Raw genomic sequence first — 27575 nt, 5'->3', positions numbered from 1 at the left:
TCTGGGCATGTTAATGTGACAGCTCTCTCCCGGCATTTATGCAAACAGCTAAAATACCCAAGCAGAAGCGAATGCCTGACCTTAATTTCAGCCCTGAGTTCAGAGAGTTGTGCTTCAGCCATCTGACTGGCGAGGTCTGTCAGTCTCTTCAGCTCCTCAGCTTTCTTCTGCCGAGCAGTCAGGATTTCCACTGCCAAATACCAATAGTCAATAATTAATGCTAGGAAGGTGTAAATTGCTCTGTAATTCATTACTCTTCGGGCATTAACACTGTACATGACATGCAAAACAAACATGTATCTTGGACCCTGACTTCAACTGGACTTCCAATATTGCTGCTTGCACATATTAAGTCGATCAGCGTATTTAACTGAACTGCCTAATGTTGGAGAATATCTGGGAATGGGATAGCTGTCAGAAAAATCAAAGTTAAACCAATCCTTCACCATTTAAACAAAAAGGGGCAGAGATACGTTGTTTTGAGTTTTCCAGGGCTTTTTTTTTTTTAAGCACAAAATCAGGGAGCCTTCCATGGAGACATGGAAAGAAGTGCTACATTGAGTAAACAGCCTGTTTCTGAAGACATGCTACATTTCATTTAGACAAGGGCATTTCAGTTCCTCTGAACAAAATCTATTCATATATAGTTTACATTAAAATCCCCAGCATTGCAATTTTGCTTTCAAGTACAGATACACACCGTTGCCATTTCTACAGCAAAGCAGTATTACAAAGGCCAACGGTCTTTATGTAAAAATACTAAGTATTCACTACTGCCTCTATTACATATTTTATATAAGGAAGGGGTGAATAGTTACGTTCTCATAGGAGAAGATTAACCATGAACCACAAAGCAACAGTCCACTTACATGCAGGATAATATGACATTACAATTTTGGTGGAAAATTAAATATATGCAAACTATTACCTACATGGTGACTCAATGTAAAACCAACAATTGATTAATTGGCTGGTGGGATCACCACTTATGGCAGAGAGGAAGGATAGTATCTAAATGTAAAATAATAATAATCATAGCCTTTTGTCTAGAGCTTATGCCTACAGCCAGGGTGAACAGTAGTTATAAACTATCCTAAGGCCACAGACTCCATTACAGCTGTGGAGACTTTGGCTTCTTTGCCTTCTTTTGCCAGAGCAAATTTCCAGAGCAGACTTGGCAAGTGACCTAAACAGTTTGTACTTTGTAATGCCATTTTTTAGGTGAGAATCAATGATACTTCACAAAGAGTTTGTTTCTCAATCCATTATCATTTATTTAATCAGATGACACCTTCTTTTGAAAGTATCAATGAATCATAGAATAGTTTGGGTTGGAAGAGACTTTTAAAGGTCATCTAGTCCAACCCCACCTGCAATAAGCAGGCACATCTTCAACTAGGTCAGGTTGCTCAATGCCCTGTCAAACCTGACCTTGAATGTTTCCAGGGATGGGGCATCTACCACCTCTCTGGGTAACCTGTTCCAGTGTTTCACCAAGTACAGCATGGTCTAGCAGGCACAGGGACACAGAGCTGTGGCTGTACAGCTGTGTGGGAGCACCAAACCATATGACAGAGGAGAGTGTGCCACACAGGGCAGGGAAGGCAGCAGGTGGCTATGGTTCCTTTAGCCCTTCTGGTAAATCTGTGCCTATGTTATTAGTTATGCTAAGAACAGGTGCGTATCTATCTCTCTAGCTGATCTTTTAATCATTTTTGTGGAATATGGTCTACAAGTCTGAGAAACTTTTATCAGATTAAATGAACAGTTTACTAGCTATTTTTCTTTGTCCAATAGTTTTGCTTATTCCAGATAATGCTGATACTGTTTCTCCCCAAGGTCAGTAACCCCTTTGCTGAAGTGACTGCCCAAACCATATGACCTCACCTCATACTGGCGCTTATCTCCACATGAGATGACAGCCAAATATCCATTTTAAAAAAAAACCCTGAAATTACCATATTTGGAAATTTTCCCAGTATTGACAGTAAGAATAAGATTACCCACTGTACAACAGTCCTCCAGTGCAGCAAAAAGATGTGGAAATAAATAATAATGTAAATCTTGGTTAGCATGTTACAGTCCTATAACAACCTTCTGCCTAAAGTTCTGAAGGCACTTTACAAGCCTGCAACAGCCTTGAGAGACAGCAGAAACTACATTGTTAAAGACAGGGACAGGGACCATCCAGTGTCACATGTGGCGTCGGCATGAAAGCAGAGAAACAGAACCTGCTATGTGCAAATGCAGCACTTTGCATGCCTGTAGCTAAGAATTAGGTTTACTTTCCACAAAAATTACTACTATACCTGGCCAAGGATAAAGAAGGGGCCTTATGATACCATCAGCCCTGGATGGTGGATTTCCAAAATGTGGTTTTGTTTATGCAATTAGGGCTTAGATACCTGTCTCCTGATATCAATAGGAATTTTACCATTGGTTTTCCTGGGAGTGAGTGCGTACCCTGTAGCTGATTATGGCTATCTGGTCTCAGCAGGTAACCAAAAAGCTGCCAATATGTTTCCATCCACAACTCCTCCCCAGAATAACACAGAACTCCAAATCCACATCTATTTCATGGTAGTATTAGAAACGATAGCATATGAAATTCCAAACAAACTCATGCCAATCTTTGCTGTAACAACTCATACCTTTTAGTTTCCACACATATACAACTGCAAGAGACTTAGCTAGCAACAGAGGATTTGATTATTTTTTTAAATAAAAACATAACTAGTATACATTTGGGAGCTGAATGAGAGTTCTAAATGCAAATGAAGCATTCAAGAATGTTACATATATTTCTGACCCTCTTTGGATGGACCTTAAATTCCCAAATCAATAAAAGGATTGGATGTATACACAGCAGTGATATTTTCATCTGCCCGGCAAAGTATGATTCTAATAATAATTTGGTTATTCTTCAGTTTCTTGCTTAGTGCTCTCTATTGAAATACATCCCCTTGATTATTGGGCCATGAATAGCATATCTCAGATGGGGTATAAGACAGTATCTTAATGGTATCTTAATACAGAACTCATCTTGCTTTTTGTTTCCCAAACGAGAATATATATACCTTACCTATCCAAAAAACAGAAACGACATGAAAGCTTGGAATCAGATCAACTCCCACAGATTATTAACAAAACAGATTGCAGTAAACAGCTGGTTTTTAATTTTTTTATTGTTCTAATTCATAAGCTTAATTACTATCCCTTAAAGCTATGCAAGGCCACACAATAACCTATTCCCATAGTAATTTCCAGTATCCTAACTCATATATGTAATATAAGCAAGCAAATAGTGATTAAGAAATAGAAATGACGTAATTGACAAACCAGAGAAATAAGGGGGAAAAAAAGTGGTCAAAAAGCTCTGGTAAGTAAGCAGAAGGAAAAAATTGTTTAAATCCAACTTCATATTAACTTTTGGTTTACCTTAGTTTCATAATATTGAAATTTTGATGCACAATCCTTATAAATAGAAACTATACAGAAACTATCCCGGAATATCAAAGACTTATTTGATTGTATACATGTACAATGAAAGATGCTGGAATGCTGCTACCCAAATTTATCTACTGTGTAATTTTCTGCCAAACAAATGTTTCCACGACTATTCCAAAAGTTCCCTGCACATTTTTTTACTTACTGGCTTCTTCTTTAACTTTATCAATTTCTGCCATTAATGACACTTCTTTGTCTACGATGCTAAAAAAGAAAAAAAAAAAATAAAAAAAAAAATCACAATTTAATCCATGCAAGAACCCCATCAAAATAAAAAGCTATAACTACACAAAGACTTCAGTCCTTAGTTATGGGCAGTTTTGAAATTAACAAGACTTAAAAAATGGAAGCTGAAGAAATAGCTAGGCAACCGACTACAAAAAATTAGTGATAATCGGTGTGTGCTGATTTACGCAAACATCTCACTGGCCTGCCCATGTGTCTGCACAGATGTGGAAGTCACTCTGATCTACCTCTTCAGCACTCCTCAAATGACTAAACAGTCTCTTTCCTAATTAAGCCAGATATACCATTGCTGCTACCCAGGTTAATACAGCTTAGCTCTCAGTGCAATATTGCGAATAAAACAGAATTAAAGCCATGGGGAAAGAGGTCCTTCTCTTCCTTAGACATATTCTTTCAAAATATGTCAGGGTAAATGAGAAAATGGTTTGTGATGTAAATAAGCATTAACATATCTCCCTAACAGAGGTCAGATTCCTTGCCCCCCATTCTCTCCAGGACTGGGAAGGTGTGCTTCCTCTTTTACCTGGCCTTCCTAAAGATCTCGTGTGCCTCTTCCACAACTCTCTGGTGTGGAATCCCTGACAGTACATTTAAGCTGTCAGAGCACAAACTGATCAGGTGGGTCTACAGTGAGCAGATAGTGGGTCTGGTAAATTGTTCACATCATCAACCCGGCTACATTGTTCAGTGAAGTAACACCACTGCAGAATGCTGTCCAGTGGATAGTGCTCTGGTGTGCCACTCAATTTTCCCCTCACTAGATTATTCTTAGTCATCTTCATGTCTAATAAACACCACCAATGTTAATGTTTGCATAAGTGAGCAAACTCAAGCAAGCTGGGGGGAAATTGCAAAAAGTCAGTCAAACACCAGGAGTAAATCCAGGCACGCACTCAAGGGAAGAGCCGAGTTCTCAACCCTTTTGGTAAAATCATCCTTAAACATAAGCTTTTGTACCCAGTGAAGACACTGAGTTATACGTGAACTAGCTTTCCTCAGAAGGAAGATGTTATATAAAACTCAAGAACAAAACATTTGTCTAGAATGCCCTTAGCAAGGAAGGAAAGATCCTATGGAGTTCAGTGGGCAGCAAAGACAGAAGACTCACAGAGAGGAGGACTGACAGGTTGTTAACCAAACCAGGGAAAGATTAGGGTGCAGGTAGCGTGGGGAACACATGGCAGACATACAGCTGACTCAACCAGAAAATTTACCAGCTAGAACATGTTCAAGTGCCATGCAGCCTTCCTTGAAATCTTCCCATAAATTAACCAAGCTCATACAGGAGGTTTGCAACAGAAGTTCTGCAGAGTCCTGCCTTTGGGTTTTACCATTCAACCGTGCCAACTTTAGAGGAGGAGAGGCTACTACCTTTATTCTGCCTCCCAACAGCCAACAAGAGGGAGAGAAGCAGGTTGGCTGATGGCAAAGGATGCAGCAAGACAATAAAATTGCAGTGTAACACATTTTTCTGTTTCATACATATAAACAAGATTAAAAATACTGTTTTGGCCTGCCAGATCAATTTAGTGTGACCTACACACCAGAGGAAATAAAACAGCAGGGATTTTTACGGTAGAGCAAATCAGTTAAGAGGCATACACTTACAATGAAAGGACACACTTGTTTGGTTGGCCCTCAATATTCTCCAGGCATAAGCATTAAGCTTGGACTCCAAATAGGCAGGTGATGATTCCAGCTTGCTAATCTAAATAGTGATAGCTTTTCAGAATTAATCTATTTTCAATTAGCTTTTGTAAATACATGGTATAATAAACTTCCTTGGCTTTCACAGCAGGTGGCTGAAATGAATCTTGTCTCACCTGTTTCCACCATCCACAAAAAAAAAAAAAGATTTTAATAGTCTTTAGTATTTTCCCCTAAATTTAAAAAGTCTGCACATTTTCGCTTTTGCTGTCTCTGTTACCAAAGTGTCTCCCCAGGGTACTACACAGGTTATATAAACATAAACTTTTGCCTGGGAAAAATATTCAAGCAACAAGCTCACAACAGCAGAGCTCATCAAAACTGTGTTTTGGCCCAGTTCATTCCATGACTGTCCTCTCCCCACTCGAACAACAGATCCTCGCTAAACTGCTTGGCCCCTAACATTTTATTTTGATGCCAAATAAAAACATTTTTATTATCAGAATGAGAACAAGGCCATAGTAGTCCTTTATTTATCATATTTTATAGACAGATCTCATCTGTAACTAGACAGTTTTCCAACCCTAATGTTTTAGCGTGGTCTCTCGATGAAGCTTGCAGGAAAGCGTTTGGATGTTGTAGTAGTAGAGGCCAGGACTCTGATGAATTTGATGGAGAACAACTACCTGAGTACTTCCCTTGTAGCTACAAACTAACATTGGGAAAACTAAAGAATAAAACAAGAGAAAAAGTTTTTGGTGACTTTGTCAATATGACACTAGTTAATGCGATAAACTAAGTTTCTTTAACAGACAGATCTTCATGAGGTTGCTCTTCCCTGAAGACAATGTAGCGCTACTAACTTATACCAGCTGAGGACATGGACTTTCTCTCTCTCTCAACAAAAGAAACAGAACATACTAATTCTCATCTTGAAGTGTACAGCCACATTTCTCAGCTTGGAAATCATGAACTACCACATGTCATGGAATAATGGGGGATATTAACTTTTCTTTAGGAATGTCATAGGCCAACCCGCGCTAGGAAATGCTATGTTTCGTCTTAGTTCACATAAGGGTCAAGTATTAAGGAAACAGAGTAGGAATCAATTTGATTCCTTTCTAGTCACATAGAGCACTTCAGTGCAAAACTGATCAACAACTCCTCCATCTTACTTGGCAAAGTTATAAACAAAAGAAAACGACAGAAAGCAAGTTATAAAACTGGACTGGAAAAGAAAAGATAAAAGACAAAATAAATACAAAAAGAAAACTAAATGCTAACAGATACAGAGGGAGAAAAAACACTACGGAAAAATCAATGGATAAAATCTTGTCTCCTGTTCTTGCTAAGATCCCGCTGTTTTCACATGAAGCTCAGAGAGCCACTTAAGCTGAACATGAGAACTTCTTAAAAACTTCTTAACTCATGAGAAGTTTTTAACTGGTTTTAATGTATTTTCTGGAATAATGCCCTACTCAGCCTCAATAGGATGATGACTATCAGATCACAGTGCTAGCATTACTGAGAACTACTCAAAGCTCAGCTCAACAATACCTCCTGGGAACGCATTTTCTTTCAGTGCTTCTTAGTGTCCACTTGATATCAAAATGTTATATCAAGCTGGTACACTCTAGTGCACAGCCTGCAGCTATTAGTGTGCTGTGGAGAACAAGATACTGAGTGCTATAGGAACTTTCCACACACTCACATATCACCAGATTTGGGCTCCAGCAGAGCAAGGAACAGAATGCATTTCAGACCTAAAGACACCTCAGGGAAAACCTTCTGCTAATTCCTTCCTCTCTAGTTATGCTGTTTTTCTTGGGTCTTCTATAGATGTTAAGAACCAGGGTTAAAATCATAAACATGCTTCTTTAGCTGAGGTTCTGGAGAGGTCATACCCTGGTCATTTTTTTCTGATTACTCCCAGCACAAGCATTCTATGAGGCTTCAGCCATCCCTTCTTTTTCACTCCAACATCAGCACTCGAGTACATTCCTTATACAATTTAAGACTCCTGTGAAAAACACACAACTCGTCACCATCACTTCCCTCTCTGAATGTACCTGAATCCATGCCCTGATCATCAGTTCATAGGATCCCCTGCTGTAGTAGTATTTGTCAGTTCTGTTATAGGTGTTCAGCTTTTTATGATACATTTATAATACTTGCTGGAGCAAATACTGGGACTCAAATCCCCTCTCCCATTGACCAGGTTCAAGGACAGATCTGAATCAAGTGAGTCTTATACTCCATGACTGATGCTGGAGCCAAACCACTCTCCCATTGACCAGGTTCAAGGACAGTTCAAGTGAGTCTTATACTCCGTGACTGATGCTGGAGCCAAACCGGAGTATCACTACTACCTCTTCCTTTTCTGTCTCCCTTTGCCACACCTCTCTTCTGAAAGGACTGATTCTGTTCTTCTCTTACCCCTCACTTTTTAAGGATCAGGGCCTGCGTACCAAACTCTAGCTATCCGTATCGTATCATTGTTCGCTGCACATGAATATCTGTAGTTTGGTGTGCAGGTCTCAGTACTGTTTGATTTTAATATCCAGGTGGATTTTTGAGGTGGGCTTCAGGAAGGAGACAATTTTGTTGAAGGAACACAGCAAGGCAGAGGCTTAGTATAGAGGACATGCAAATGGGGCCAGGACACAGCTGGTGCTCGTGCTGTAGAGATATGAGATGCAGCAGGCAAAATAGCAGCTCTCTATGATTTGTTTTGCTAAAGCAATTCTGAAGGCAAGAGCTAAGTGTCCTATTCCTGGACAGTACTCGTGCCTTGGACTTACGCAGGCTGGCAGAATTCACACTAGTATACAATGGCAAAAGTGCTGCAAACACCAAACTGCAGCACAGCAATGATAGGGGTAAATTTCGCTGACAGCTGCCTCATTTCACAGTTTCATACTCAGAACAAATTCTGAATTTGTTCTGACATTAGTGGAAACAAATTAATCTTTCTCTAGTTTACTGCATGAAATTTAGTGCTTGCACAGTGAAAAAGAAAATATATTTTCAGTCAGCTGCAATACCTCAAAATCCCACTAAAATGATTAAAGTTATTAGTGCCTCTTCAGAAAAGCTGCTTCAGATTGCCAGGCTGACTGATTTATAGCTTTACTGATGAGAATCAGAAGGTTTCCAGATGACCAGAATCTTCTCTTTACTTCTGCCTCTTCTAGGCATTATGATAAACCTATTGTGCCTGAAGAGACGGGGAAATAAAAAGACCAAGCTGACACAGCAGTAAACATGCTGACACAACTCACAAAGGTAAGCCACAGCTGCATGGCACAGAGGTTACTGTTACACTGTTAACAGTGTAATTCAAATGAGTCCTTTCAAAACCCTGTTAAACCCCCCAAAATGTCAATTTTTTCCTTGAGGTGTTTAATCAGCTTCACTCTCCCCTGAACCAGCTTTGTGCATAGTTTGAGAATGAATGTTGTTCTGGAGACTGAGGAAGGCACAGTCAGCTGTGTCAATCTGCTGACAAACTCAAGCACATTTGAAGGACTTTAGTACTGTTACTGGCTTTGCTATATCTGAGCTAAGATTACATACAAATTCATGGGATAGTTCTGATAAGCTCAGCGCTGGTCTTTAAGCATTATGCCTTATTTCATGTACACATTTCCCTTCTACCATGAACATATTTGACCCACACATGGGGTGAAAAGACAACTGAAAAGAACCTCTAAGCCAATTGTGTATTTCACAAAACAATCCCCCACCTCAATCCAAAACCCAGAACTGTCCCTGTTAAACTTTCAGCACAAAGAACCAGAATGATGTGATGAGAATGTAAATATAAAGCCCAATCACCCGTAATGGGTGATTACAAGCTTTATAGCATTACTGAATAACCATGCTATTTTGTAATTGGAGAAATGATACTTCAAGTTGCCTTTATGTTAATAAACCTGTAGGAAAAGCTGTTGTTACACTATGTATTTTGCAATGTCTCAGTAAGTGATATTCTGCCAGTATTAGCTCAATAGTATTTAAATGTTCATGGTGCTTAAAGGTTGTTATTTGATCACTGTAATAGCAGGTGCACAATGTTTACACAGTAAAACAGATTACACAAATTTTCATTCTGACTACAAATACAGTCTGACAATAAGCGGATAAACAAAAGACAAAATAAATAAATTTCACTGAAATCCTTCTCTCTGCAGTGTACCATCTGGTAAAAGTAAAAATGCCCGAAGGCTTTTAGTTATTCAAGTTTATTTTGTGTTATTCTTTATCTACCTTCACTAATAATGTTCTCTTTAGCAGCCAGCTAGCACAGGGGGGTCTGGTAAAGCCATCATAATTGAAGGTCTATTTGCATTTTTTTTTTTTTTAAGATCTCTTTACAAACAATTAGAAATTTATTGTCTGAATGTAAAAACTTGTTCAAGCTCAAACCTGATGTGGAAAATATTCTCCTGAAAGAACACTTCTAAATTTTATTTATTTGGACATGAGAGCATCACCTCAGGATTTGGCAGAGTTTTAACAACTGTGAGTATGAGTTATACCATGGCTTGTTAGCATCCTGCACATTTTTACATAAATTTGTAAAGTATTTCTTTCCTATTTGAGTCTCAGTTCTCATCCAACTACTGAGTATCTTACTGGCTTTGTACATTTTAGCCTGAACACCCTCTTGCAAGGCAGAAGACTGCGGTCCCTGTTCTTGGGCTCCTGCTACAGAGGAGAGGTAACTTTCCCAAAAGCACCCTGGAAAGTGGCCACAAAGACAGAGGAAGTCTGGCTCTTTGATCTTGCTGAAATTTGAGATAATTATTCCCTATATGTGTTTAATAAGGTGGATTTCTCCTTAGTCGGACAATAATGAGATCAGAAAGGATATATTCACTTTTCATCCACAATGACACGCACAAAAGCAACAACCTACCTCCATGGTCCCAAAAAACACACGTGCTTGTCTTTTACTGAAGATGGCAAACACACCTATGAATGACTGGGAGGAAAGAAGGGAGATGCAAGGCCATAAAGTACGAACAGGCTAAGAGAAAGTGTAATCCACCTTTGAACTTCATCTCTGTAATCCGCCTCTGCAAGCTTAGGAAAAAATATAGGGATAAAGCAAGTACCTGTAAAAGACAAAGGGGCCAGAAGGGGAGCATTATGTATCTCATTGAAACCCAACCTCCTCCAATTTCATGAGCTCCATCTGTTCTCTCCACTAATGCACAGCAAGGGTAATCCCAAACTACTAGAGGTCGCAAGAAGAGAGAAAGCACAGGCCCCTCTCCTGATGCTGCAGCTCTGCAGGCAAGCAGCCAGCCTGAGGCCAGGGCTGTTGGATCAAGTCCTCCCAGAACCCCCAGGCGGTAGCAGAAAGGCCCAGGGGCCTCAGTAAAAGCAGTGGTGTTTGAAGGTACCTGAAAACCCTACTGGGCCCAAGGGAACTTAAATGTTTGGGAGACCATTTTTTCCTTCTCTGGACTGGCAAGCTTATGGACTGGATTGTGTGACTGATAGGCAAACAAATATCAGAACAAACTGCAAAAGGATTCGAAAATCTGTATTTTAGAGGCATAAGGACTACTGAAGGTCAGCTGGCAGACAGACACAGACAGAAAGCTAATGAAGACTGCCTGGAAACGCAGAGAGAAACAGCACAGGAACTCTGTTCAGTGTAAAGCAGTAGCAGCCCTGCCCTTTCCAGCCATCTGCCCACGCTCTGAACTACCACATCACTAACAGACAGGCAGCTCTTCATCTGGTGGCACTGATTCCAGGCTATGGGAAACAGAAAACCATCATCTTTACAGTTTGCCAAGTAGGGGCCCCTGAAAGGGGATGACTATGTTCACTACCTGCTCTACAACTGTGAGCACTGGCAGTGTTGCTCAACACCCAGCACTGAGTTAGTACAGACACAACTATGTTCTTTTACTTGACTTCTTCCCCCATTCAATCACTCCTCTGCTTTGATTTTAACTTAGAAAACAATAGAAAAACTGCTTTATCTTCCCCAAACATACAGTACATTCTTCCTAGTTGTTCCCTCAATGTATTTTAATATATATTTAAATTGTTAGTATTGCCAAACTCCATTTTTCCAGCATTATGTCACAGTCACTTTTTTATCCAGCCTATGATGGAGCTTTCAAGTGCTTTTTGTTCACTCAAAATGTCCTCAGTTGTGCTAGTTTTTGTGTTCCTTATAAAGCATTGCACATACCAGTATGTTTGAGATACAAAGAGCAGAGGAGGCTTGTCTTTCTTTGGTCCAGTTCTGCAGGCAGTGTAATTAAACCCAGCCATTACTATTTTCTACAGACTATTTTCCATTTGTGGTTGCAAGCAGACCGTATGGGCTTTAGTTCCCCATAGGACAGTGCAGATGCCCAATATATGAAAATTATTTTCTGGCAAGAGGTGTTATGAGGAACTGTGGCTCCTTTTGTGCTCTATACATTTCACTCAGGTTTCCTGGGACTCTTTTCATTCTCAAGATCATTATCTTGGTGGAAAAGTGAGAACACAATTACAGCATACGGGTTTCAACCTTGGCAACAAATGTCCCAAGCGCATTCTAGTGAGAGGGGAGTTCACCTAGCTTTTCGGACCTTCCCTTGCAACTTAAGCACTATTTGGTATTCTTTTCCTTGCCCTACACTGTGAGACATGGCTATGCTCTGACATCCAAGGAATAAGGGGAGCAGCTTTATTTCTCACTCACACAAATGTATTCCTGACAACCGTACACCAAAGCTGGATACAATGAGGAGAAATATTTGCTCAGGGAGTACTGTTAGAAGGATCTTCCTCATAGCTTTCAGGTGCATATGTGAGTCTGAGAAACAGTGCCCTTCAGCTTGCTCTGCCCAGTGCTCTCATAGCCTTGGGGAAAACAGTGTCATAGAAAGCCCTGCAAGAGCAGGGATGACGAGAGTGCTAGGTCACAGAAGCAGCACAGTCCACATGAAAGTGCAAAAGACTTTTCACTGAGTGGGGCAAAGTACCCTGGCTGGTCCAGCCCATGGCCTGTAAAATGCTCTAGTGTCTTCTGGCATGAAAAGCACTGTATAAAAGCAAGTCATTATTACTTGTTCTGAGCATGCAGAGCATTACTGCAGTTGGCAGGAACTCCTGGGAAGCATTTGAAGAAAGACAAAGTGAGCCCACTGCAGTGTTTTTAAATAAACATCTTTCTGGGATTGTTTTTTGGCCCCATTTCATGAAAAAGTTAAAAACAGAAGGAAGCATTGCATTTTTTTTCAAGCATTTACAAGTGTTAATAGCTCACCTGCTCCATACTACTCCTTTTTTAGATTGTGGGAGGGCAGCATGCATTGTTTTCCCAGATAGGTGACTTTGTAAATTCCAGCATAGTACTCACTGAGTGTGTTCAAGAGTAACTTCCCTTCATCAGTTAGGTCAAGCTATAAAATGCTGAGCCAGACAGAGATATGGACTTCCACTGGCAACTATCACCCAACAGTTTCTGCTGCTAAAAGGAAAAGTTTTTGTGAATCTTTCTGTGGAAGCTTTCAGGACATCTTAGGCCACACATGCTATTCATTTATCTCCATAATAATGCTTTCACGTGCTATCTGGATGTAGGAGGAAGATATGTGATGTTATGTTTGCACTTCTTCATCCTTTCTGTGATTAGTAAAATCATTACAAGATTAAAAAAGAATTATTAGAAAGTCCAAAAGATTTCTGACTCTTGAAATGCAGTTTTGATTCTGACCTTGATAGCAAATGCAAAAAGGACACAAGTAGGGTCTTTTATCCTACTGCCAAAGGGAGAAAAAGAAAAACAAACCCAAGATAGACAACAGGAACTAGTACGTGTTTCAGTATTCAGTTGCAATGCAAGATTAAAGCTCCTGACTTCACTTCATTTCACTAAACCCCCTTAGGTGGCGACAGCTGTGTGTAACAGGAACTGGTTAAGTTCCCATCAAGGTTGCAGTATTGAGCTCATTCACGTTTTCCCTGCAAGTTCTGACCACAGACAGCACTTGGTTGCTGTTGTATGTTTATCTGCTGTACATCTCAACAAGTCCATACTCCAGCAGCAAGTTAGAGAAAAACTTGCAGAAAGCTTTGCAATCACTGTCCCAAAGAAGACCAGATATCATTGTTGTGTCCTTACTTTTGGTTGCTCCATAGTATTCCGGAAGCAACAGTTTAGCTGAATTGCTTCATTTTCCCTTGAAAGACAAGTTGACTGTGCCACAGCAAAATTCCCATGCCCAAGGATGTTGATAAATATGCAAGAGGCCGAGTGCTCACTTAATTACCTTATCCTCCCGCTACCACTAGTGATGCTTTGTTCAATTTCGAAGCAAGGAAACTGCCATGTAAATAAAACTGTAAATGCTGTTCAGCTGAGGAATACAATGCGTTGACTGTATGAGGTCTGAAGCTGTATGTATCATTGGTTCTGGTGATTTCCTACTCAAATCCAGTGAACCTACAGGAGCTGGCACCAACATTTTGTAAATGGGGCACTAATGACAGCTCTTCCCATCTTTTCCAGAATAAGCCACAAGATCGTATGAAATATCCCCAAACTGTTTTTAATTTTAGCAAAGAAGGTGTTAATTCATGCATTTCATCATTTAAACCAAGTTTTCCTTTCATTCATTTGAAGAAAAACCTAAATATCAGGCTTATGAGTTGCCAAAAGCAATGTAGCCCACATTGAGATTTCCATAAACATGTCCTGACATTATACTGTCTTTGTTGAAACGTTATGCTATGTGCATTAAATTGCTTTGTGAGGCCTAATTATTCAGAGCACAGATCTTTTACATTCTAGAGCTTCTAGCAGACTCCACTGTAATAATTTAGGCACTGAAGCTGGTAGGAGGTAAAATTAACTGAAGCCTATTCAAAAGTTTTTTCAGGCTGTTTTTCATCATTATAAGTCTATTTGGATTTACATACTCTTTTGGGGTCAATCTCACCTAGTAAGTAACACATTTTTGCATTAAGCTAAAATTTTTCAGTTTTTTCAAGCTAAAACATGAATACAAAATGAAGATTTTCCATTCTGATTTTACTAATATAGCACCTCCCCCACATTCTTAAATCATGATAGAATTCTAAGCCTGTTTCATGACCACAGTGACGATGATTTAAAGATAGACTTGACTGTGACTGCCTGCAAACAAGATTAGACATGTAAGTGACATTATATAGTTTTAACAAAAAATAATTGAGGGAGAACTACACAGAAAATGAGACCCAACTCTGAGTTTACTCAGAGAAAAGGCCAGAGCCCTCTCAGCAGAAGCCATAAACATTTTATAAGTTTTCAAAAATCATACGAAAACATCTCTGATAACTACCAAACAACCCAGAAGCTGATGAACTTTACTTAATTTTTATATACCAACAATATAATTACTGCATTTTAGTTCATAAGCAGAGATCACTATACTGGCAACAGAGCACTCCTGGCAATAATACACAGTTTAGTATAACTGGTTATCACAGCCCATGCTCATTGGAGTAGAGAGACGCAGTTCTCCCTGCTTGACAGTACGATATACCGGCGGCTCAGTGAAACAGAATCTTCCACAAAATCAGCTCAGTAGCACTTGGACTTTCTGCCCATACAGAAGCGGAGCCCCAGCAGCACTAAGTCACTTTAGATGCATCACTGAAGGCAACAAACACACCACTAAAGTCCAGAGTTAAACTTCTGCCAATACTACAGCACTTTCATAATATATGCTCCTAAAAATACTGACAAATATTGTGGATGAATTAAGGGTGAAAGGTTTTTATACTCTTCTGTGATTTGTGACCAAATCTTCTATGTTTTAATACGACTTTTTCTGTTTATTGCAACACTGTATGAAACACAGGTTTTATATGGCATCTATGCTTAACAAAAGACCAGGTAAAACTCAAACCAGAAAATATTTTTCTATGACAAGTATATACAAAATGTGCAAGTTGCTACTACAGAAATTATTTCTGCTACAAATTTTCAAAGGGCATAGACATATATACTGAAGATCAGGAATAACCAAAATTATAATGGAAAAAATTTAGAAAAAAAGGAAGAAATAAAAGAATGAGGAAAAAGAATGAACTAGAGATGAGAACTGGAAATGAAGTGATGGATGGGAAAGTTAGACAAAACCATGAGGGAAAGAAAACAAAAAAAAAGAATTGTGGGATAAGAAGCAGAAATTATGGGAATGAAGAGACAGTAAAGGACTGTCTGCTGAAGAAGATCAAAGGAAAAGTATAGAAAGAAGAGGTTTAAGGAATGTAAAAGAGACTTCAGAAAACCCCATAGACAGTACTTTTGGAAAAGCTTTCATTTGCTCAGATATGCTGCCACTGAACTTGACACAAAAGAATTAGGTCAAGATTGATCACTTAGGGGGAAAAAAAAGAAACCATAGTGAGATTTTATCAAGGAACTGTAGGTTTTTTCCCCCCTTTATCTATGTATGTAAACATACACTTATGTATTCCTGTAATTCCTATTAATTCCTGGTTGGCAACGAGTTACTTAATGGCACCATGTATTTTTTTTTGATGAAACCAAATGTTGCAATCAAACAGGGTGTAAGTGACCCTCCCCACCAATGCCAGTGGCCTGAATAGCCCCTCTTTTCTCAGATGGTGCTGATGGATCTCTCAAGCTGATTTACCTACCAGCTGTGTAATTCTGCAAAAGCAGCTTTGATCTTCTTCACTGAGTTATCCACTTCCTCTTTGATCATCATACGATATCTGGTTAAAGAGACAGTGCAACGCTGCAAGTCTTTTACTGATTTTTCAATGTTTGGTCCTAAAACAGAAAACAAAAATTGCACAAAAGTCAGAAAGCTGGTTTTGGCTTTTCTGATTGAGGGAGCAGGAATAGTTCAACAGGCTATTTGGCCAGATGAGGATGAAGTGGTTATCCTACTGGAGTCCATAAATCAAACTTTTCCATATTCCTTCCATGGTACTTCTCAGTTTCTAAACATGTTTGCTCAAATTCATTCCCCAAATCAAATCAATGTTAAAACAGCACTATTAAAGTTATTTATTTTAAATTTCATTTAATATAATGTTAAATAGTCCATAAATTGTTCTACTCATTTTTGTTATGCTGAACATGAGTCCACTCTCACTTTCCAACACAACTCTTCTTCATGTATGTGCTTTTTCTTTCTTAGAGACATCAACTGTCTGATCACCTCAACACACAGCAACCAGGGATCCAATTTACCTCTTTTTTTGACTGAATCATCTGTCTTTGTTTCAAGTTGGGTTGTAGCATTGGATGATTTAAGTGAGGAAGATTTTGACTTTGGCCTGCCTAGGTTACACTGGAGTTGAACTGATGTCTGAAGAGACTCATGCCGTTCTACTCCATTCATAATCTTTGGGTTTAATTCCACAGCTACTCTCTGGTGTTCTTGTTCTTTGTCTGCAAGAAAATATTAAGGTAGAAGACATTAACGTAGAAAACAGGGATTTATAAGATTAAGAAAGATATGAAGCCTTATTGTTGAGTCTGAATGCACTGGAAAAATTAAGGTTTTTTTTCACTGGCATGCATTCTAAGGGACCTCAGAAAGTAATGACAAAACAGAAACAAAATGGTTTTGGTTATTAAACACTAATCTGAACACATCTATGTTTCAGCAGTCTAAAAAGAAAAAAAAACTTAAGAAAATAATCAACTCTTCCATGCTGATATGAAAAAATACCTCAGGATATAGAAGGTATACTATCAACTGTCATCTTTGCCCAAATATTAGAGAGCAGAACTAGACAGAAGTCTGCTATGGAAAGCCTGAGACTTTCAATCCGCATTTTAGAAGCACTGATTAAACATTCCTACCTGAAATACTTACCTTCCCTGACTACAGATTTCTTATCAAAAGTAGCTGCTAAGAGGGACCAAGGAGGAAATGAAACAATGTCAAAGGTTAGACTCCCGGGTTCAACAGTTTCAGAGGGACAAGATAACAATGCCTGAGCCTGGCTGGCTGGCACAAGATGACCTGGTTTACTCTTTCCAGGACTCCAAAGGGAATCAAGATATCAGCATCATGACAGAGGGACAGCAGCCAAAGAATGGCTATGAAGACTGACAGGTAAGGCCAGCTATTACTGCTACTATGAATGTTGGTTAAGAAAACATGCATAGAAAATAATTTGTTTTGTTAACTCATTTTTCTAACTTTGATGAATGAATGACAGTTTGTTCTGACAATGCTCTTTATGCATTGCTTTATTCAGCTGATGTTGTGTGTTATGTGGAGAAAAGGGGTTTGTCTGATTAACAGCTGTATTATAGCCCATGGAGTGGGATTAACACTGCTAGGACTGAGGGATACCACCTGAACAGCTCCAGGAAATCAACCAGTGACTTCTTTGTGCCCTGACCGGGCACTAGGACTGGTCCAAAGTATATCTTAGTATGTTTCCACAGCAATCACATAATGCCAGAGGAATAGGTAAAAAGATTAGTGCCCACATTTCTAAACCAGCTTTTGTTTATGGGCTTTAAAAGGTGAGTCTGCAAACAGAAAAAGTATGTTACATAAAATAGTGCTTAATAAAATATCTAAAGAAGTTAAAGAAACTTGGTAATCTGTGAAAGCAAGAAACGCCAGGTCTGCAGCACTCTGAACATACGAAAGGTTCAATGCAGATATGAGTCTCACACAGGAACAGGAACTCTGTTCTGCGATAACTACCATTAATCTTGTGAAACCCTGGCTGCCTCTCACACTAATTCAGATAGCTTTGATTTATAAAGAATCTTCTTTCTACTGTCAGTTGAGGCTGGCCTTACTAAATAACTCCAACAGATAGTTAGGAACAAGCAGTCTATCAGCTAAGCTATAGAGAAAGGCCAGTGCTATTGGGTTCTGTCCCCAAGATCAGATATTTTGAGATCTGTTGTTGAAGTGCAAAATTGTTATTTACTGTATTTCATTAGGAGCTGTGGCATACCTGTCAAGACAAATGACAAACCGACAGCTTTTTGCCTGGAGAAAGTCATATAGAACAATGGCTATACTCTAAAAACTTTTAAATCATCTTTTGTCTGCAATATACTTCAACACTGTTTCTTCCAAATCGACAGACGAGCTACTTTGAAACCCAGCAGCAAGATGACCACCAGAGCCTAGCAATCAATACCTTCGTATGCTGCAACTGAACTTTGAAATTTGATTGAGGACAATCAAAAATAGATTGAGAAAGTCTCCATCAAATCTCTCAAGACTTGGGCCAGCTAGGAAACACGTATAGCAAAATCTAGGGACACAGTCTCTCTCAAATACTTGAAAGAGAAGTCAAAGATTTGTGTAATAGCAGGTACAAGTAAACTCTTGCAGGGTTCGGTACATGGTGGCTTGGAATTAGTCTAATGTGTGACCTTTGCTGTATTAACCATCGAGTATTACCAGACCTACCAGTAATGGCAGCAGCTCACATAAACTTGCTTTGAAATCTGCTGAGCTGCTATCTTCAAAATGAGTGGTTTGTCTTTTTATAACAGCTTGTCATTCAAGACCTTTAAAATAAAATGAACCTCAATGGATTCTTTGGCTGAAAGAAGAAAAAAGAAAACCTCCCTTGAGACATAAACAGGAAGTTTGATGGCTTCACTAAAAATCATCCTACATGAAAAACAATTTTAAGAAGTTGGAAAGAGATCAGTATCTGATTTGTACCTGGATTTGTCCAAGTCCCTGCAAAAGCAATAGCATGGCAAGGCAGTATTAAATATCCTTTCAATGCATTCGTGCCCCTTCTCTACAAGGGCACGCACAGAAAGGGTAGCTACAAGTCCTTCAGATCCTGTGTTGCCAAGGAATCTAAGGAGGAGAGTTGGAAGGTTTGTTCTGGTCATCATTTTGAAGTAATCTGGTTTATTGTGGGCCTTTTCCCCTTCAAGATATTGAGAGGGAGAGCCCCTGAACTGACTAATAATTAAGTGAAACACTCCCTAAGGCCCTCCACGATGAGGCAATTTGGCTTTCCACGGCCTTGAATTCTGTGCTTCATTTTCTCTAGCAGGTCTTGATTCCCTGTGGGAAACCATCATACAAAAAAACATTAACTAAAGACTTCTCAGAAAAAGGAAGATGGAGAACTGGCAAGAAATAAGCAGACCTGAACTAAAGGTGGAGAGCTGGCAAGAAATAAGCAGACCTGAACTAAAGGTAACAGCCACATGTTCTTTCATATAATTTTCTAGCATGGGACAAATTATAGAGAAACATGAGCTACACTGCATTCTCCCTTCTGGTCCCTGAAGTCCCTTCCAGGCACCCAGGATTTTATGGCTCTGAAAGGCCTAATCTCACAGACTGCAGGTTGGTATAAGCAAAGCTTCAACCTCACATTCCTCATGGGGAGGAAAGCATAAGGGACCGTCAGCAGACACCTGACTATGATCCTTCTGCGCTGTGAGCTGTCTGAAGTTGACTGTGAAATGACTACAGTAACATTAATTTGATAGGGAAGGAATGAAAACAAACAAGCTAGACAAGGGCAAAACAAAGAACTTTACAACACAAGAACGAGCAATGTGAAAAGGGTACACTTTGGACTCACTTCAGCATTTCAAACTGCTTTAAACAGTCTGTGTGACTTACTCAGAAACCACAAGGGCACAGCTGTTGGGCCCTGAGGGATCCTGATCACCCTTCTCTTCTGTTTAGTTCCATGCTCTTCAGCACAAATTTAACAATACGTACATAGGTGGCTTTTAACCTTTAAGAAAGTAGCTATTATACTGACTGCAAAGACCAGGATTTTAGTGCAACTGAAAGTGAAGAAAACTCTTTCCTTCTCCATATTAAACAAATTGCCAGGAACTTATTTTACTAAGGGAAACTTGAATATTAAAGTTTCAGGTTTTCCTTTCTTTCCATTTCCTTTTCTTTCCTTTTCGCCTTTTTCTTTTATTTTCTCCCTCTCTTCCCCTGTTTTTGAAAGGGCCAATTGCTAGTTTTGGTATATGTGTAAAAGTTTATAAAAATTGTAAAGCTATGGTAATATCTCATTTGTCCCTTGTGAATGCAAAGAAAGATTCTGAGATACTTTTTGCCCTTGGTATGTATAACACTATACTGTATCATGTCTAAGAGAAAAAAGGACTCAATCCCAATCCCACAGAGAAAGATCACTAAGAGCATGGGTACTCTTCTTGCATTCAGGTCTGTTACCCCCTAGAAAACACTCCCCATACGTGGACAATTCAGTCTACGTATTTATTCATGCATGCATTGTTTCAAAGAAAGCAACTCTAAGAAGTCTGACATGGGAGCTTGACATATATTTATACCACAAATGTTTACATCTTGCAGAATAAGTGGCAAGAATGCTTTTAGTATTATGGAAATGCAGAATTTTCTGGCTTATGGCATATTCTATCCAAAGTAAGTGGGGATCTTTAGCAAGGGCAGGAAGAGTATCTCTGATCTTCTGTGAGGCGCCAAGTTCTTAGGACAAAATTTCTGGATAAGTAGTTCGCCTATTTGGCTGCTATATGTTGCAGCGTTTTCGTTTAATTGACCAGAGGTTGGCACCATCAAAGTCATCTGGAAGCAGCAAAGAATTCACTTCAGGACAATTGTCCATTTGGCACATTCCTTTAAAATGAGGTTTCAGAGCTGTATTTGCAATCACGCAAAAAGGAATTTCAAGGAAAGTTCTTCTAATGCAGTCTCACATACTGCTTAAGACATAGGAAGAAAATACTCACAGCAGCCATAATCTAGGGCTGTCAGAAGCTTGAAATGCAAAAATCTGAAAAACCATTACCAATACTGATAGCAATTAAATATGAGCTTTATGAAAGAATATTTGAAGGCAAAAACTTTCACAGAGCTTCTCTCCCAGCGGAGGAAGGTTTGCTTTCATTAATGTTGCTATAATCATAACTCTGTACTCTCTACTACAACACAGTGGGAAAGGGCTTTCTGTGTTCCTGTCTCCTATAAATTCAGAATCAGTATCTAGACCCTAGCAGAAACACGTGTATACTAAGAAGCCATCAGACTGCTTTCCCTCAACACAAAGGGCCTCCCTTCTCTGTTTGGGAAATCCAGTGGAGATCTACTGTGACTAGCCTATTCAGGGAAGATGAGGAAAAAAAAAAAAAAAAAGGACTAGTCTGGAGTAGGCAATAAATAAATTCTATAATATGGCACAAGCTCATACTGATCAGATGACTTTGCTCCAGATGAGGGACTGTATTGCTTCTGTCACCATTTTACACTCAAGCCATTTTCTAAGCCTGCATTCTTCTGTATTTATATATGTAATATTCTGTATCAGCTGGGCATCTAACTATACTTTGATCCTTTTCTCTCTAGAAAAAAAACCAAACATATTTTGCAAGGAAACATATCACTCTCTACAACTACCTGAAAGGAGGTTGTAGAGAGGTGGGGGTTGATCTCTTCTCCCAAGTAACAAGTGACAGGAGAAGAGGAAATGGCCTTAAGTTGCATGAGGGGAGGTTTAGATTGGATATTTGGGAAAAGTTCTTCACAGAAAGGGTTGTCAAACATTGGAACGGGCTGCCCAGGGAAGTGGTAGAATCGCCATCCCTGGAGGTATTTAAAAGACGGGTAGACATGGTTTAATGGTGGTTTTGGCAGCATTAGGTTGATGGTTGGACTAGATGATCTCAAAGATCACACACACAATTCTATGACTCTATATTGCAAGGTGAATTGTGCCCAGATATAGATCTACTTGCATGACTTTAATAGCTCTGTGCGTTATTTTGCACAAACATCCCTCTCCAACTTCTTTTTACTACATTCTACCATGATTTTTATGTAAATGGGGACTTGGCTTTTGCCAGTTAAAAAGGTGTCTTGTGCGAAATGAACTGACCTGTGATTTCTGGATAGACCGGTACTGACTCTACAAATCCTGAGCCTTTGTTCTCAAGAGAAGCGGCTTCCAGTTTCTTATTGGCAGAAGCACTGCAAGAATTGTCCTTAGAGCATCCATTCAGATGGCAGCTATATATTCCCTGGGGCTCTTGAGATGCCTTCTCAGGTCCACCATTCTTATTTTTAGGATCTTTATTGCCTTGGTGCTGTTTAGATTTGCTTCTTTTTCTCCTATTGTTCTAAACAGAGAAATATTGCAAGAACAGAGACACTACTCAGTGCAACTCATACAAACTCAAAATATAATCAGTACATTTTCCATGCTCTTAAAATACCATACAAGTGACATCAGTGTAATGCAATTTATGAGCCATGCTGTGCTATACAACACATTTCATCTGTTCAGCTGAATATCTAAACCGTTTCAACTAAAATCTGAGCTCCAAACTGGTTTTCCCCTTCCTTCCACATAAAATACTTGCATTGAAAAATGGCAACAGAATTTCTGCTAAGATGCTGCTCAAAACATTTGCAGTCACTTAGGACAAGTAGTTCCTAACCACCCAGGGGACATCCACGCAGTAACACGGACAAACCCATAAGGCATCACTCTGATCAGCCAGGAAGCGATCACAGAGGATACAAGTCAGCCACTGCTACTGTAACTCTCACAACCATAAAGAAGAGTCCCCATGACAGTGACTCACAGGGCAACCTCCCAGTACTGCTTTGGCTAGGAGATACATAAGCATGAAGATCATATCCCAAGTATATACTTGAAGTACCTGACTTGATAGCATCACTAATGCATGACTCCTAATGGATGACTCCAATGCATAAGTTATTTTTACACCTGGCAGCAAAACCTCTAGCACTATAAGCGGCTGTGACTATCCAGGATACATCTGCTTATTACAAGTGTTTCTGCACATGAGCTGTTTTGGGATTTGTTCTGTACTTGTCCAGAGTCTGGCTCCCACACGCATGTACGCATATATGCTGACCCCCAAATTCTCTCAGAACACTGGAGTAGAGAGACAGATGAACAGAATTAAAAATAATACACACATTTGCTTTCAAGTATTTTGAATGGTCACCTTTGTTAGCAAAGTCAAAGTACTGGCCAAAATAAAAGTACTACATTCAGTTACACACAGCTGATAAATGGTCTGAACGCTTTGATTCTCAAGAGCAAGTTCGTACCTTCTTTTTACCTGTCATATTCCATTCCTTTAGAACCTGAGTTGCGCTGCCTAGAGAAGGAAAGATAAAACATTTCAACAAAAGTTCAGCTGTGAAAAAGAACAATTCTGTTCAAGAACAGTTTCTAGTCTCCTAACTAGGCAGCATTTCCATTTGTTGTTGTGTATTGTTTTATGTGGGGAGAACAAAATGAGAACTGCCGTCTTTCTCCTTTTTAGTTACCCGTTTTATGTGATTACACTACATACAGTGGATGACACTTGGTACTACTACTTTTTATGGCCTTCATTCCACAAAGTGATTAGGTGTGTGCCTAACTTAAAAGCACTAGCATAAGCCCCAGAAAAATCAACACTCAAATCTCTTGCCTGAAAAGGGAAGTATCTCAGCACTGGGTAAACTAGATAGTCCACCCCGACTTTAGAGCATCCGAAAGTTTTAAAATATTTTGGCATTTTTATTATATACTTCCTATGTGTTGTCTGTCATATCCAGAAGACATAAGAACATAAAAATGAAGACTTAATTAGCATCCAAAAGAGTAATCTCATGGAATGCTGTAGAAATTCTGCATCACACAAGCACAGTAAACTTAGGCCTGGAAAAAAAAAAAGTGGTTAGAACTTATATTGAAAAACGATTACAATTTTGTATGCTTGTAACTCTGCCTGCCGTCTCTAATGAGTTGGTTAGATAGATTTATGGAACAAAGCAAGCAGGGCCTTGGTCAGACCAGTGTCCACTGTCCCATTAGAAGAAAACTCTTCTGCATCTAGCTAACATCACTATTTTGTTCTGGATCCTAAACCTGAAAATAGATGCCCACAGTAAGCATGCAGTCTGAATCGTCATCCAAACTACTGTGGCAGTGTCTGCCACAGTAATCCTTTTAATTGCAACCAGGTTAAAGGTCTTCTGCTTGAATTTAAGAATCCCTTTACCATCACTGTGTAATTCTACTAAACATTCATTTATTATCCTTTCCAAATGGGTTTCATACTCAGCCATCCTTCTCACTCATTTCAAGGAAATCTTGATGATATTAATATTAAGAAATAATGCTGTTTTCAGACCACCATGAGTTGTCAATGTGTATTCAGCCAAAGTGTGAGGGTTTCAAACATACCAAAATTATTTTTCTATCACAATAACCCAGATCCAAGAATATCTGGCGAGTCTGTCACACGCATCAGAAGAGACAATGTGCCTTGCTAACAGTGCTAAGCCTAATTTGTTAAATTGTGGGAAAAAAAAATAATTGTGCATGGAATCCATCAAAGCCATACTTTGTTTTCTAGATGGCATGACAATGCAGACAGAAGGCTAAGAAAACCTCTATTATGTGTATAAATATACATATATCTATATTTAGTTATACATGTGCATCCTTATGTATATGTAAACCCCCTCTCCTAAAGGTATGCTATCTTTTGACAGACACCACGTTTCAGTATGAAGAAACAAACCTAGACACTTTCTGCCCATTTTACTCCATGCTGATGAAAATACGTGATTTCACTTGACAGCTTTGTTAACTGTTTTCACAGTATCGTCCAACACTCTTTTTGTGTTGGCTGGAGTTGTCTTAGCTTTCCTTCCTTCAGCTTTCCTGTGAATACTATACATGGTGAGGGTTATTTTAGGGATTCACCCAACTAACCCCAGTTTCCTCCTGTTGGAAATGCACTAACTGTTCAAATCCCAAAGCCCTCATTTGAATGCACCAGTATATTTTCTTGAACACATCTATAAGCAGCTGAATGGTCCTTTTGATTATGCTTAATTAGGTAAACACTAACATAGCAAATAAAATATTTGAACCACTATTTAACTCAAATTTCACATACAAAAGTAAATTCATAATAGAGACATCACCTATACACCACTCCAGATACGAAGCAAGATAGGAGCTGATCTCAGGAAACTAAATTTGGACATTTCTTCATTCAGCACGCAGCACCTCGGAGAGAAGCATTAAATGGAGGTGCTCAGCCTTTTCTCTCAGCATAGCTGTCCCCATGTTTTTCATTGTGTGCGGTAATTCAATTGTGATATTTCAATCTTAGAAATTGTTGTCATTCACATGAAAAGGTACTCGAAGTGCTAGATTCACTTAATCCACAGTGGCAGCTGATTTGACACGTGTCTTTTCTCACACTGTTTCCAGACAGTAACAAATACTGGCTGTTTTCAAACGCTCACTTGCAAAGGCTTCTGATCTCAAGGCGCAATGATCATAAACTGGTGAAGTTCAAACATCATTTGAACTCAGGTTATAACAGCTTGCTTTTCTTCAAGACTTATTTGCACTCTTGCAAGGCTTGCTTTTGTCCTGTTTCTTTCTCATATCAGATGACGACACATGCCTATGAAAGCACTTCCCCTTTTGAGGAGCCATTAGAAAAAACTTGTAGACCACAAGCAAGCAAGGGTAACTTGAGACAAAATAAGTTGAATGAAAGGAACTTACTGAATAATCACAGAACAACCCTCCACTACTTTCCCCAAGACACGTATTACAGGAAAACAAAATTATTGTTAATTAGATGCATCACATTTTCCTTTCTGTGAGCACAAACTCTGATTTCCATATGTCTATCAGAATCTGACTGCCTATGCAGATGTCTGAATCAAGAGGCACCATATAGATCTGATGGAAGAATTCTGATGCATTTATAAATAGCCCAGTTTGCTTGCATCTGCTTTTTGCATGTTGGTAAGTAATTCCTAGTAGGTTATGATGCTTTTTTGGCTGATACATTTTAGTAAATTAATCCAAACCAAACCCAAAACTATTCTGAAGTAAAGTAGATATGAAATAAGCAACTCGGTGAGATGGCAAACCAACATTATGAGGCATTTTTAAGATATACAGGGCTTTTGAGACCACTAAACTTCTAGTATCCTTGAAGTAGACCCAAGCTACAAAGTTTTTGAGAGGATTTGCTCATGGTATGCTATTATTCCTGCAAAGGGTTTCTTACAGACTTTGGTGAAAGTTCAGAATACTTGCCATTATATATGTATCAGAAAAGTGTTATTTAAATACAAGTGACCTTTCATTAGAGATGGTCTCATGATGCAAAATACAAACTCAGATCCAGATTTAGAATGGCTCGAACTTTCAATGGAGTCTTCGTTAAGCCATTATAAATGTCAAGGCTATTTGCAAAATTCAGATTGAGGTTTGAATGTCAATGTATGCATCAAGTTCAGGGGTTTAGGGGCCTGGTTATCTGCTTCAGAACTATCCCAAATTCTTATTAGCTATTGTATCTTTATAGTGAACCATATTCTGACACGTTTACTTTAAAAAGCATTAACTTTCATGCAGAATAAAGAAGGTCTGCAACAAGAACGGCACCAAAAAATGGTGACAAAAGTCAGGTAGAACAGATAAACAACCATATCAAATTGATCCTGTGAAAAAGCAAAGACGCAGACAGGAAGATCAATTATAAAAAAAAATAAATAACTTTAAGTGTCACAATCATCTGAATTTCAGCAGAACAGAATATATTTTGAGCCACTAGAGACAACAAATACTTTAGCATGCAATTGGATCCCTCGTGTCTTAGTGAAAAAGGTACACTGTACTCACCATCCATGAAAGCTTGAACAGCCTTGTCTACATTGTTATCAAACTGCTGCAACACCAGAACTATCTCATTATTGCTTTTGTTCGGAACAATTGATCGGATTGCATTGATCTAGAAGGAAAAAAAAAAAGGAAGACAATAACATATGGGTTTATCATTCTCCTTTAGACAACAAGGTACCTCTGTGCCAATGTATGCTTATATAAATGCATGTTATACACGACATGCTTACAAGTATACAACAACATATCTGTATGAAGCAATACTCATCCTCTCCTTACCTGGCCCATGCAAATAATGAAAACAATTTCTTCAAGAGACCAAATCATAGAACTGGTAGCCAGCAAGCCTGGAACCAAATCCTATCCCCAGTCATGGCAGGAGAACTAGTTTAACTAAACTGACAGAACTTAGCCTTATGCTTCTTTCCTAACTGTTCTATTTGCTGCCATGTGACTTGACAAGACATATTACCTATACAAACTTACAGAAT

The 27575-nt window shown here is 39.0% G+C and overlaps 1 protein-coding gene across 3 annotated transcripts in view; it reads right to left on the bottom strand.

Annotated features, from left to right (window-relative positions):
* Window positions 1-27187, bottom strand: part of SPATS2L (spermatogenesis associated, serine-rich 2-like) — a 33754-nt gene extending 6567 nt beyond the window's left edge. The window contains exons 1-8 of one of the 3 annotated variants that reach the window (XM_009890169.1): window positions 27085-27181; window positions 23484-23533; window positions 22279-22519; window positions 20212-20220; window positions 16634-16828; window positions 16072-16207; window positions 3653-3711; window positions 81-190 (exon numbers count right to left, since the gene is read on the bottom strand). In XM_009890169.1, the coding sequence (XP_009888471.1) occupies window positions 81-190; window positions 3653-3711; window positions 16072-16207; window positions 16634-16828; window positions 20212-20220; window positions 22279-22519; window positions 23484-23533; window positions 27085-27091 (807 nt within the window). In that variant the 5' untranslated portion in view covers window positions 27092-27181. Of the gene's footprint in view, window positions 1-80; window positions 191-3652; window positions 3712-16071; window positions 16208-16633; window positions 16835-20211; window positions 20221-22278; window positions 22520-23483; window positions 23534-27084 lie in introns of all 3 variants that reach the window. The other 2 variants (XM_009890168.1, XM_009890170.1) reach the window with 2 other exon arrangements.
* Window positions 27188-27575: the final 388 nt, after the last annotated feature.

This window comes from Charadrius vociferus, unplaced genomic scaffold (genome assembly GCF_000708025.1).
Source record: "Charadrius vociferus isolate BGI_N301 unplaced genomic scaffold, ASM70802v2 scaffold147, whole genome shotgun sequence".
NCBI classification, from domain to species: Eukaryota; Metazoa; Chordata; class Aves; order Charadriiformes; family Charadriidae; genus Charadrius; species Charadrius vociferus.
Note: the sequence above shows the minus strand (reverse complement) of the source record. Positions and strands in the feature narration are given on the sequence as shown.